Source organism: Plasmodium knowlesi (genome assembly GCF_000006355.2).
Source record: "Plasmodium knowlesi strain H genome assembly, chromosome: 14".
Lineage (NCBI taxonomy): Eukaryota > Apicomplexa > Aconoidasida > Haemosporida > Plasmodiidae > Plasmodium > Plasmodium knowlesi.
The window spans coordinates 2,095,988-2,110,381 of NC_011915.2; the positions used below are offsets into that span (position 1 = coordinate 2,095,988).

Sequence of the window (14,394 nt, forward strand, 5' to 3'; positions counted from 1 at the left end):
TTTTCTTTTTTTTTTTTTGTCGTAATAATAATTTTCTTTTTTTTTTTTTGTTTTTGTTGTTGTCCCTTTTTATTACCTGACTTGTTCAGGCGATTTTCTTCCACTTTGCGAAAAGTATAAGTGCGCAACTGAGCTGTGGAAGGGGAACAGCCAAAATAGTAAACATGCAAAAGGAAGTAACTAACATATGGACGTGTACCCACGTGTGAACTGCTCTGCTCTGCCAAAATGAATGTTGTGGAGCTTCTCGAGAAAAAACACTTTAAGGCCATAGAGAGGAACATTGAAAGGAGAAAGCTGAAAAAGTACTTCTTCGCCTTTTTACGGTTTAACAATTTATATAAGGGGAAGAACAAAGCTGTGGGAAAGCTCTGGAGGGACATTTCAGCTGGGGGGGAATACCTCGACATTTTTAAATCTTTCTCCTTTGTGAATTTTAAATATGTATGCGAGTTTGTGAAGCGATTGGGGGGGGAAGTGAGTTCTCCCGAATGGATGGATGGACAAGATGGGCTACACTCATTGGAATGGCCATACTTGCCGCCTACTAATGTGGGAGATGACATTGAGAGGGATCCCCAAGGGATTGCAAACCTTTTCCTCGTACAGTTGTTCCGTGTGGTGAGGCTTCATGGAAGTGTAAAAAAAAGGTGGGAGAGTGGCAACACCAAAGGGGAAGGTCCACTTGAAGGAGCATCCACAGATGAGGGAAAACCATGTATGGATATACCCTACCTAAGCGACATAATATTTATTAACCAAAAAAGGGAGTTTGAAATTCTGTTCAATTTAATGCACCCCCTTGTGCATAACATATACACAACCAATCTGATCGCAGACATGATGATGAAGTCCCCACCCATAGACATGGATAAGTGCTACATACAGTTGCTCATTTCTGTGTTACTCCATATTTACAAAAAAAAAAAACACGTACTTTTTTTTTATTTTATGATATACAAAAAATGGAAGAGAGTGAGAAAAAACATTTCTAATAGTGTAGAAATTATTATCGAATGGGAATCCATAAAATATTTTATGAGAAAAAATAAAAAAGATATCTACCATTTTAAGTGTTTGCGATACTTCCTTCTTAACCTGTGTGATCGTTCTGCTATTCATCAAATGTTAAACTACGTTTTCTCCTGCTTACGTGACGATTTTTTATTGAATCATCCAAATATTTGGGAAATGGATTTTTGGACATACAGGAAGGAAAGCAACTTTTACGAATTTGCCTTCTTCCTTTACCTTTCCATTGAAGATTTGTGTGACCCAGAGTTGGTGTTTTTTCTCCCTTCTGTAGAAAAAATAAAAAAATTACTCCAATGTGATCAGCCAACATGTGTGATGGATATTTATTTGTTACTCCACTTCATCGACAAATGTGATTGCGACCTTTCCCTCAAATTGAGACTCATTTTGGTGTCCCTTATTCGATGTGCAAATTCGCCTGACTTGTTCAGGCAAAACGGGGGCAACTTCTTCCATGCTGTTGTGAATCCTGCAAGGGCACAGTTACTGGGTGGTCCTCTATCGGAAAAGGTGCAACTACCAGGTAGTTCACAACCCGATGATTCGCCACCCCTTGGAAGTGCCACCCTGGACCACCGCCGCATCGCTCAGTCCGTGTCCACCTACCTGTCAGACAAGGACGAGTTAATCATGCACACCACGAAGAAGGAGTTTTTCTATAACGCCGCGTGTATAATAAAGTATGTCCACATAACCTGCTACAACATCGTTAATAACAGGAAGGAGTACACAGTGAAGTATGAACATCTGGAGAGTGAGCGAGAAGCCACCACTGCGCACCCTTATGAGTATAACCTTCACAGCGATGTTACCAATTACAAGAGTTATTTGTCGTCCAGTGTCAGTGGACACTTTTGTAGGAAGTATGCAACCCTTGTATCAATCCTTCTCCACATGAACCTCCTCCGCTTGAGTGATATTTGGAGCTTCACACTGATCAAGTTGGTGGAGAACAATTTATTTTTCCAGCTAATGAATCTGTTGAGATTGCGGAGGAAGAGTGCACTTTTGTGCCTCACCATTTCTAGTCTTCTGAAGGTGCGTTACGAGGCTGTGCAGGAATACGCCCGTGCAACAAGCGTTGGTGGAAGCAGTAACGGTATTTTGGGTGGTGGTTTGACAGGAGGCTTGACAGGAGGCTTGACAGGAGGCTTGACAGAAGATTTGCCTGACGATTTGGTGAGCTACCCGTATACAGCCTTATATGAAGACTTGCGTGGACCCGCGCTGGCGAAGAGGCGCGCGCTTAGGAAAGAAGTTCTTGAGTACGCGTCTAAAGAGAACAAACTGATGGATATCCTGAGCTACCTCTCCATGAATATAAAAAAGGATATCCTAAAGTTACCTCTTATTATTCTAAAGTACCTTTATAAAAATGTACTTAAGTATTTATCCAAACCTATACACGACATGAAGAAGAGCATAAGACACTACTTCGATAGAATGTCCTTGAGAATAGGTGCCTACCTTTTTGAGCTAATATATATAATGTCCATTTGGATTTACTACCAAGGGGAAGTGCACTCCATAATTCAGTACAGAAAAAAGTTCCACCTTTTCCCCCTGTATTTCATTTTGGTGGACATTTATGTAAAGTTTGCCGAGAAGTACAGCGAGAAGAACAACGCCATTCTGCCATCTCTCTTAAGTTACTCTTTTGTGCAGGGTTTCCTTTTCCTTTTTAACTACCCCAGGGCGATTTCCATCATGGGGAGAGGCCTCTCGAGGAGTAACACTGTTAAGGTTGCTATTAATCCATTCCTTGGCGATGCTGATCAGAGTGGTATCCGTGGGGAGAAGAAGAGCCAACTGTTGAGGCGAGCATGCCTCGACTATCCTTTGACCTGTAGTATTTATCCATCCTCCGACAGTGGTTATCCTTCTCCCTGCAGTAGTATCCAAAGGGGAATACCTCCCCCGAGTTGTAGACTCACACAAATGGAAAATGTGAACCTGTCAGAAGCAGAACAGAAAGGAAAGAGAAAAGATATGGATCTCGTCTCAAGAAAGAGTAGCTCTAGTGAAGAATATTCAGAATATATCATCTCTATTATTGAAAAGTTTATTGAAGAAAATAGAAACGAAGTATTGTGTTATTTTTATACTCTCCTTATGTTTACAGTTGCTCGTGTCCATACATCTGTCTGCTACAGATATAGGGAGATTAATTACCTGGTCATTTTACATGTCCTTCCATGGAAGAGTTCCTTGAACTTCTGTAGAATGGATTCTAAATTGAGTTGCTTCTTTTTTCAAAAGTATTATGAATGCGTTCATGCGTTGCTACCAGAAATTGTACTCACTCACTTTTCTCCAGGGGTGGAGGACACTCACATGGATACCAAACATGATGAAGACGGTTACATTACTCGTGACCTTGTGGACACATGCGAAATTGACACATCTGGGAGTTATCCCCATCTAGGTACTTCGAATGGATTATACGCTCAAATTGTGAGGGCCAGAGAAGCAATTGGTAGACTCTTCCTTGGCCGTACGGAGAAGAACTCAACAGGTTATGCCCCCGATGGAGTAATCATCATGGGGTTGGAAAGCTCACTTCTGCGTAACTGCCTTCTGGTGATTACCTTCATCGAAGTTATATTCATGAATGGAGGCGATGATATGGTAAGTCATTCAACTGAAGGCAGTGCCCCTTTGGGGGAATCGATTCGGAGTGATCCTCATTCCATTGTAGACCGCTTTGGGCGCATGCGTAACTTTTCCCATTTGATGAAGTACCTGATAGATGAACAACTGTGCGCGCACTACATCTCCGTCTTCCAGAACCCAGTAAATTTCTTCCTGAGAATTTCATCCAAGTATACCGATTTGTTGATCAGACACAACTGTCTGAATAGCCTAATGTGTTTTATTTTTACAAAACTTCAGAATTACTTGTCGCTCATACCACCCCGACTGTGTGCGGAGGATTTTCTTCCGCTGAATGTGGACGACATCACGGCTCTGCAGGAAACGGCTGTGGCGCAGTGCATGCTGAACCTGCGGGGGGGGGAGGGAGACTCAACATACGAAGGGGGAATGAGTGCCCAGGCAACCGGACTAGCCAAACCGATGGGGGCAGCCGAACCCACCGATCTGACCGAAGCGATTGGGCCAACCGAACCGACCGAACCGACCGAACCAACCAAATCGACCGAGCCAACCGGGCCGATCCTCGGAGACCTGAATTTTTTTCTAAAAAAAATGGATGCACTGGTTAAGACACTGAGCGAAAGCAGCCTGCAGAGCCTATGTGAGTCGGGGTTCGACATACAGAGCGCCTTCTACCTGTCCTTCTACCTTCGCCCGCCTACATTCCACACGGTGTTCCACTACCTAGCAAACAATATGATGGCTATCACGAGCGATAGCTTTAACCTGGAAGACAACATCACCTACTACAAACAAATTCATATAAAAAAAAAAGAAACTGTTTTGAATCCATACAATGTACTGAACAAGACGACCTTCTACACACAGCTCGTTGTATTCTACTTGATTGTAAATGCTAATAATGAAAGAATAGAAGTGGAACCATATAAGAAGAGCTTGTGTGGATACTTTAAGGGTTGCCTCCAGGTATGCTTCAGACCTTACGTGGATGAGTTTGTTGCCTCCATCATCCCTATCATGCTACACTTTTACTACTTTTTTCCATCCTTCATTCCTGAGTTGTTGGGTGCTCTAATCCAGATTGACATGAAGAAAGAAAACGAGCTACTTTGTAGGGAGTTGTCTCGGTTCGAGAAGCGCGTTCGCCGTGTCCTAGAGGTGTCTTACGTGCACAATCCGGAGGGGGCACAGCCAACTGGTGTTTCTCACGCATCTGGCGTGTGAACGGGGGCATGCCCCTTCTGGAGAAAACAACGAAAAAACTTTATAAAAAATTCCTTTGGGGATTTTAAAAAAAAGTTTAGTGTGAAAATCAACTCATAGGTGGCCATCAAAAAATGGGCTACTCAAAGAGGGACCGAAAAATGGTCCCAGGAAACGAAAAATTGTCCCAGGAAACGAAAAATGGTAGAAGGCACCGGAAAACGGGCCAACTGGGAATAATGCACCTAATCAATGAATCAAGTCGGAGCCGAGCTCAAAATTGGGTGCGCGTATCGCACGGTGGAAAAGGGGTGCGTAAAAATGAATACACAATCTGGAGCATGCAAAGTAGATGTGCGCACGCTGCAAATCACAAGTACGTGTATAACAAGTCAAAAAAAAAATTAAAAAAAAAAATTATATATATCACAAAAGGGGCTCAAAAAGGACCTATGGCCGGATTCGGGCAAACTCTAGAAAAACTCGACATCGCGCCGATATTGGCGCTCGTACGGGCGCATTTTGAAAGGGAAAAAATATAAAAAAAAAAAAAAAAAAAAAAAAGGCAACTAGGGGTTGGTGGTTACTCAACCCGATTGGTAGATATGTTGTTTTATGATATGTGTAGTAGAACATGGTAGATACGTAGTTGATGGTATGTGGTTCGGGTATGTAGCTCTTCACATCACTCCGTCTGCTTCTGAATGAGCGCAGCCAGCGCCGCCTGGGTCTTGATATCTGAGTAGCTACATTTGTAAGAGACTTCGCCTTTTGCCACCACGTAAATGAAGTCGCAACAAGACAGGGTGCTCACATCATGCGCAATAATTAACACAGTGATGTGCGAGAAGTAGTTGCGTATAATATATTCAAAAGACTTAACATCACTGGAGAAAAAATTATTTGTATTACTGTTGCTTAGGTTTAAGTTAAGGACAGGTATCTCATCTATTAAAACAAGCTTGTAGTTATGTCTATTTAGAAAGATTCGCACCAATGCTAAATAACGAATGCAATCATCCGAGAGGGATAAGGAGTTGGCTACGGTGGAAGAGGACTTACTCTTGTCGAACTTGTCCCTACCGTTATACACACGTCTACCATCCTGAGATGCTCTCTTCTTTTGCTTGTATATGTATTTGTATAAATCCTCCATTTGTAAGTTTATACCTATTAATTTAAAAGCATCCATAATTTCATTGTCTGTGAAGTTCTTGTAGGGATCTATGTAGGTACGTATATTCCAGTGAAAAAATACAAAAGAAGATTGTGGTAGGAGACCAATGGTATTTTTTCTTTCTTCCAGAGTCATCGTCTTGATATCTCTACCCTCGATGGATATGGTACCCCTGGTTGTCGGGATGAGACCTAGTACGGAGAGAATGGTGGTGCTCTTTCCTGCTCCCGATCTTCCTACGATGCCAATCTTCTGACCCTTCAGTGCGTATAGGTTCAAATTCCTTAGACAAGATTTTTCGTTCGCGTAGTAGTACAGGTTGCGTGATCTGTCTATAAATATTTTTTTCTTGTAGCTGACGAAGACATTTTCGAAGTGCAGTCCATATTTTGCTTTTCCGTTTTCCGGTGCACACATCGGCGGTGTGTCTTTCACCACTGGTACTTGCGTAGATGCTGTCTGCATCGTTAGCATCTGCGTGGGAAGCATACCTTCCTTATCATCGTAATTCACCTGCTCCTTGAACATCTGCGAGCACTCCTCCAGGCGTTGCGTGCTACACATTTCCTTCTCCACATGAGTGTAATCATAGAGAAGAGACTTAATTATAAAACCTAAACTGCATGAGAACGTAATGCAGTAGCCAATGGTGTTTGCATTTTTCTCCTCGTTCATAAAATGTGGGTCCTTCTTGTCTCCAAGGTATGGTTCCAATACGTACGGGTATATTATATAAAAAGATGTTAAACATAACACGATGAGCTGTACATATAGGGAGGCCCATATTGTTAGACACCACTTGAAGATGGTATAATTCTTATAATTGAAGACTCCCTTGGAATATAAATCTAGAAAGTGTTTGCTCTTTCCGTACAGGTAAATTATTTCCTTTCCCAATATGGTGTTACTGTAGATGGTACACAGTGGGGCGTGCGCGCTCAGGTATCCTCTCTGAGCTTCTTTGCATCCCCTGGAATACCTTTGGAACACACAAACGTATATTAGAAAAATAATGATTGGAAGTACGTAAATGGTCTGATAAACCATATAATTAAGAAGATATATTGTAAATAAGAAACGAAAAAACGTATAGAATGTCTTGTATATTCGTTTTATAATTCCATTGTCCAATACATTTATATCCGTTATGAATCTGTTTATTATATTTCCTAAATTGTTACTGTAAAAAGCATGGATGGGTGCATATAAGATACTCATGAGCACTTCTGTATGAACCTTAACTGCTGAAATTGCTATTCCATGGGCTATTAACATGAAGGAAGTTAATGTAGTAACCAACGACACGCAAGGGAGAAGGACGAACCACTTCATATACACTAACTGCTTTTCTAGAATTTCTGATTCTCTCTGTCCTTTGCTTTTAATGAGCGTACTTGCCATAAAGAGCAACATGTTTTTTATTTCGTCTGTAAAAATGGAGATTACCATGAAAAATAGAATCACTGCTATCAGAGGGGTTCCTATCATACGTAGGTACCAAGCAAATGTTTCCCACTTTATATTCCCCTTAAAACGTAGCTCTTCTTCTTCCCCTTCATCTCCATTGTCCTCATTTCCCATGTATTCATAGATGTAGTTCTGTTTTAGCTTTGCCTGCAATACCTTGCTAACCTTTTCAAACTCATGCAAAGTTATTTTATCGTCTTCATCGAAAGAGCGATTACGCCTGTTATCATTTCCAACACCCTCAACATTCTTCTTCTCTTTTATTAGTACCTCCGCATAACTGTTGATCATAGTTTTGTTCAAGCTCCCAATGCTACTAATGCTCACATTCCTCATCGCGTTCGTTATATACCCGTTCGTTATATACCCGTTCGTTATATACCCGTTCGGCATCTCCACGTAATTCTGTGTTACTGTTGTGTACTTCCTTCCGAATTCATGAACAGATGGAGAGTCCAATGGCTCTATTCTGCACGAATAGGTACTTTTCAGCTCCTTCAACGCTACGAATTTTTGAAACTTCATATCGTTCTTGTGACTATATTTTCTTCCGCTCTGTTGCTCTGAGAAGAAATCCAACATTCTGCTAGTACTACTACTACTACTACTACCTGTGGCCGCTTCACCGCTACTCGCTGTTTGCGAAGCCGAAACGTTCGTGTTACCTTTGACAGGTGCGATTGGAGACGATCCCTCCTTGGAACCTTTCCCGCGTTGAGCCACGATTCCATTATTTTTCATATAGGTGTGAATATCTCCCTCGTACACCAAAGTGCGATCTTCCAGGCGATAAATTTCTACACCATACTGCAGTTGCCGAATGATATCTTCATCGAGAAAGCTATTCCAGATATTTTGATTGGCTGTGAGAACAAATGCACAGTTCCTCTTAAAGCCTTCCACATCATCATTACTACAGAAGAGGTTGTAAAATATATTTTTCGATATACATGGATCCAATGCGCAGAAAAGATCGTCCAGTAGGTAAAGGTAGGACATCTGCTCTTGCTCCAGGCACTCCTTCAGAAGAGAGTTCTTTTTGAAGAGGTTATTATTCTCTGTGTACATTTCTCCTGTTGGACCAATAATAACATGACCATTACTTCCTCTTCCATTTTGCTTCTGATCTCCTTCTTGTTCCTCTTTCCTATACTTTCCACTCTTCACTGGACTACCATGTAAGGACGCGTTGATCATATTAGTTTCGTTCAATGTATCGTTGGTGGAATGGTACGCATCGTGTAGTTGGTACTTCTCCTCTTGTGACAAGGGCTCATCATAGGTTCCTTCTTTTTTTTTTCCAACTTTTTCTCCTTTGATTAATATATTTTTTCCTTTCTCCCTCTCGTGGTGGCCCATGCTACTGTCACTTCTAACACCACTTGGCTCTTTACACGAAGAATTGTCTGTTCCGTACAATTTTTCCAACATAACTTTTTCTCGCCACTCTTTATTTATTCGGATATCCTTCTCGTAATCTATCAGCAAGTCACTCATGTGTATATAATGATGGTACAACGCTCTGGCTAAACAGATTCTTGCTTTCTGTCCTTTGCTCAAACTGTGCTCATCGCCCACATACCTTAGGTCCTTCTTCTTGAATGTATTCATGTCGTTTATAAGCTCGCTCTGTACAATAGCTCGATAGTACAAATAAGGGTCGAACCTATTTCCAAAGATGATCATGGATCTAATAGTACCGATGGTTACCCAGTAGAACTGTGGTACGTACATCACCGGCATGTCGTGGACGAAGTTCTTGATGTAGCAATTTCCTTGCGACAGTTTTAACTTTCCAAAGAGAGAATTAAAAAAAAGCGTCTTTCCAGAACCCACATTTCCTAGAATGACCACAAGGGTGTTGTTCTTCAGCGTTAGATTCACATTCTTCAGAAGTGCATCTGTCTGGTTAGAGTCGACACGCGAGTGGCGACCTTTTCCTGTCGGAGATTTATCCGGAGAGAAGTAACATCCATTCATCTTCAAAATGACATCACTCGCTTGGTGTCCCTTACCTCCCCCGATGGATACTCCACTTAGCCTTCCAGTTACCTTCTCAGCAACTACACCCCCAAGTGCATCGTTCCCCTTTTCGCTCCTGTAGTAGTATCCGTTAGTATTGCTCTTCCCCTTTCCCGGCATGCCGTATCCTTTGTTGAAAAAAAAATATTTGTAAAATCCACTCCTCCAGTTGGAGTCGTCACAATGCTTATTCGAGTTGCTCTTCATTTTGTTGTGTCTTCCGAACGTGGAGCATGTTTGGATCCCAATCTTGTGGTCATTCCTATAAGTGCAGTATCCGTTACGATCTTCTCGATCAAACTGAAACATGTAGTGTTCGATGTACCTATTGATTCTGCCAATGTTAATAGCCCCCTCAAGGAGATTATTTATTATGTTCGGTAGATTTGACATACCGGCTATTAGAGATTTGTATAGAAACAAAGGCGTAATGATGGAGCTAACATTAATCGGCTTATTACTGTTTAACTCTCCTCTAATAAAAATAAAAAAAATTGCTACTTCCACAACATTCATGGAAATCGCATTAATATAATTACTTAAGGAATTTAAATAAATTCGAATTGTGCAAACTTTCATCTCTTTTTTTCGGTGTCTATTAACATAGTCGAAGGCAATAGATTCCCAATTAAACATTTTCATGAGTTTGTATTCCTTTAAGATGTGATGCATGTTATTTATTCTAGAGTCTCTACATCTCAAGTGTCTTATCTTAAAAACGCTCGATGCCAACTCAAACGCAAACATAAGGCTGTACAGAAATGCTATCAACAGAATTCCATTCACTACTGCTTCTCTACCCATCTTATAATAAAACATATAGAAAGAAATAGTAAACTTTATAACCATGTTACAGAAATCTATTATGGAACTGATGAAGTAGATTAAGAATGGTGTATCCACGAACATGATATTGTAGATGTTGATATCGCATGAGTCATTATCTCTTTTGTCATCTTCCTCTTGAACTGCTTCATCTGGGTATTCATTGCTTTCACCATTTACTTTCGTAGAATCCACTTCCACTCTGGGGGATAATATCTCTCTTTTAATCGTCTTCTCCTTTGACTCGCCTCCCAAATGATCGTCAGATATTTTTACTTCTCCCTTCGAACCCACACTGCCTTTTTCTTCTACAACAGTATCAATCACAATGGGTTCACCTGAAACTGCTTCACACCCTATCGGATCACACGGAATTGCCTGACACCCGATTGATGAACAGGTGATGGGATCTCCACCAAGCCGGTCACTACAAACCCCCTCCACTTTAACGGAATGGTCATCCCCTGTCTTGGTCTCTCCCTCTGGTCTGTTCATCTCTGGAGAAGGAGAATCTTCCTCCCCTTTTAACATGGGGGAAGTGTCTTCCATATCTCCTAACGCAATATATGGAGAGCTAGATAATGTTCCCCTAAAGTTCTCTAAATTTATCTTGTACAAAAAATACATGAGAGTAATTTCCATGTTTAATCTTAAACGGTAATCAAAGAATGTAAGGATGGCGTCGAAAAATAAATCGAAGCATATGACTCCAATAAGAAACAAACCAAATGCTATTTCCTTATGTTTCCGGAGAAAGGGGATCCATGGGTTACCTTCTCCCCTGATGAGTAGTATATAGTTCTCTATGCATAGAGCCACAAATATCAGATACAGGGTATGGATAACATAGAAGAAGGTAATACAACTTAACTGATTCTTAAAGGTTTTCAACAGGGCAAATATTATTCCTCTCTTCTGCAGGGAGTAGGAAGTCTCTGTGTTAGACATTCCATTCAAACTGCTTTTATGGGATCCTTCATTTGAATTCACTGTACTATTGTCATTTTTTCTCCTCCTTTTTTTAAACCCTCTCAAATTATTGCCCAAATTGTAGGCGTAGTATTCTATGGCTGCATCTTCTTCTACTTTGGGGAGAGTAAAGTTGTCTTCTGCCTTCAGTTTATTCAGTATGATGGTAATCCATTCGAAGGTTATAAAGCCAAACCATGACATGCTTGCAATAAGGCTCCCTTGTTTTCCTTGTTTTCTCGCGCCATCTTTTCCCTTGGCGTTTTTTCCATTCATTGTGTGGATCGGGGTGAGGGCAACGATGATGGAGTAGTCAAGTTTGTGGGGCGGTAATGTCGTGAGGTGCTATCTCTGTCGTCCTCCTTCGGTCTGCTTCAAACAGAGAGAATAAATATCGTCCCGTTCGCGCAGAAACTTGCAGATGATTGTTCGCTAGCGAGTCAGTTGGACACTCCGCTACGCAAATCAATCGGTTGACTAGTAAACGCGTAAGTTGTTCTGTCATCACCTGCACGTAGCATTCTTTTTTCAGGCACGTTACTTGCCAAGCGATGCCTCTATTGGGGAGGGGAACACACAACCGATGGCTGAATTGGTTTTCTACAGCCTTGTCGAGTGAGCCTTAACGCTTCGCTGTGTGCGATGTTGTCCACAAGGCCACCCGTACGACAAGTCACTGAGGAGTGTGCAAACGGCAACGTGATTTAACGATGAAAACACGTTGGGACATCTTGCACAAGTCTTAAAAAAATGGAACGACATTAAAGCAAGGTGCAACTCATTTCTGTAGAAAATGTGTGCAAAAAAAAAAAAAAAAATTGTAAGCGTAGCAGAACAAATTCGCCTGAACTGTGCAGGTGAAAATGTTGTATAAAAAAAAAAAAAAAAAAAAAAAAAAAAAAAAAAAAATTCTCTGTAGCTTTGTTAGTATTACATCGTTTGATTCACTCTCTCACTTGTTCCATTCTATTTATTTCCTTTCTTTTTTCCCTTTTACTACATCGCTATTAATGCTTTTTCTCTTCCTCTTCCGTCTTTTCCCTTCTCCGCTTTATCGCTACACTATAGACGACTCACAGATCAGGGAGGTGGGGGAAGGGGCTACCGCATGAACACTGACAATATCATAAGGTTAGTGAATACGGGTGGCGGTGCGACGTCAATGTATGCCATTTTTTAGGTGGACGTTCTACTGGACGGGTAGAGAAGGAAAATGTTTTTTTCTCTTTTTTCTTTTTTCTTTTTCTTTTTTTTTTTTTTTTCTACTAGCCCTTTGGATGTATATAAAACCAATTACTGAGTGACTTCTGTCTCTACAGCAATGGAACAGGCAACCGTTTCCTGGTCGGTGCTCCCGAACCTTGTGTTGGTAGGAAGTGCCTCACCAAGGAAACCTGTTGACGCCACATGAAGAGGGTAGTCGCCAGGGGGGGGAAAGTTACGTACATCCTTCCGTGGGCACAACGGTAAATGTTAGAAAAACGCAAACGGAAAGATCAACACGCGCATGAGAAGAAATGCAAAGAGAGTTGAACATATGAACACAAGCAGTAGTGTACAATAAGCACTTGCGTTGGGATGCGCCCGCGAATAGGTAGGGTATATAGAGATAGATTACGCTACCTGTGCGCACGCGTATCTTGAGCAATTGAACAGCGGGCCCCTTTACGCTTTTCGCTCATTTTTCATTTTTTTTTTTTTTTTTTTTTTTTTTTTCTCCTAATTCTTTGCATATTTCATTGACGAGTAGATGTTGCCATTTCTATCTACAGTGTGGAAAAAAAAAAAAAAAAAAGATAAAAATTCCATTTTTATGTTCTTCATTGTTTTTCATTGTTTTTTATGGTTTTTTTTTTTTTTTTTTTTTTTTTTTTCATTTCAATGTTTGAAAAAACACACCACTTCTTCTCTTCTGCATGTGAGAACTTCTCAGTGACACCTAAATGTACAGTTGCGCGGGAACCCATTTCCTGCGGATTCCCCTCTACTCCTAATGTTTATTGGATGTTATATATTTTCATGTTTTTGTGGAAAGAAGAACTAAGACTAACATGTTGACATATGCCGCCATTTATATTTAAAGTAGTATCCCTACCATTCGCTGATGGTAGGGTGATGACAATTATCCGTACCCCTTTTCACATGCGCAGCGCATGCAGGAGGAAAAAACTAAAAAAGGAAGAGAATGCCAAAATTTAGAACACGCGGTACTCTTCATTTAGTAAGCGACCAAAGGGGGGGGGGAAAGAAGGAGCGAGGCCCTTTTTTTTTTTTTTTTTTTTTTTTTTTTTACTGTTCCTCATGAACTGAGTTTAAGTATGTATGAGAACTTCTTTTTCCTTCATATTTAACTCCTTATCCCTTCTCCTCTTTCCCCATCCTGTGCTTTTCCTTTTCCGAATTATGCCATCCCAGTTGGGGTAGTTTGGCTCATCGTGTCACTCCTTTATATTTATGCGTCCCCCCCCAACACTTATCTTTTTTAACTTCTTTTCTTCATGTCAAACCCGCCCCCGGTGGAAAATTGTTCCTCTCGTAAAAAAAAAAAAAAAAAAAAAAAAAGGAAAAAAAGGAAGTAATTCCTTTAGGGGGAAAGTTAACAAGGATTGTCCCTTACGCGTTCCTTTCAAAATACAGCTGAGAAAAAGCTAACCAGTCATACCATCACGTAGCACTCTATTCATTTAAGTGCTCACCAGAGGTGCGCAAAATTATGTGGTGTAAAATGATTAAAAAAAAAAAATGTTCTTTCTTTCTATTTTTTTTTTTTTTTTTTTTTTTTTTTTTTTTTTTTCTATATTTTGGCGTTCTCCGATGCACTTCTTTCAACGTGTGTACCATCCCGCGGGGAGAAGGTGCCCCGTCTGTTCTTTTGCATTTCGGTAGAGGGTGATCGGAAAGGTTATCGTTAACGAATGGACAAGCACGTATAAGAACACATACTGTAAAATATGTGTGAAAGGATTTTAAAGGAAAAGTAAAACGTTGTTGCGCCAAGTTGTTTGGCTAGTCACCCGACGATTGGCTAATCGCCCCTGCAGGATTCTTAGCCTTTACGTCTGAGTTCTTCTTTCCTTTTT

At 40.8% G+C, this 14,394-nt stretch overlaps 2 protein-coding genes across 2 annotated transcripts; one reads left to right on the forward strand and one right to left on the reverse strand.

Moving 5' to 3' along the window:
- Positions 1 to 228: 228 nt before the first annotated feature.
- PKNH_1448400 (conserved Plasmodium protein, unknown function) lies at positions 229 to 4,875 on the forward strand (the record flags this gene model as incomplete). The annotated part of the gene is made up of 1 exon (XM_002262325.1): positions 229 to 4,875. One exon carries the CDS (start codon positions 229 to 231, stop codon positions 4,873 to 4,875), a length of 4,647 nt encoding a protein of 1,548 aa, XP_002262361.1.
- Positions 4,876 to 5,539: 664 nt separating this feature from the next.
- On the reverse strand, positions 5,540 to 11,590 carry PKNH_1448500 (ABC transporter C family member 2, putative; the record flags this gene model as incomplete). Its single annotated transcript, XM_002262326.1, has 1 exon — positions 5,540 to 11,590. One exon carries the CDS (start codon positions 11,588 to 11,590, stop codon positions 5,540 to 5,542), a length of 6,051 nt encoding a protein of 2,016 aa, XP_002262362.1.
- Positions 11,591 to 14,394: the final 2,804 nt, after the last annotated feature.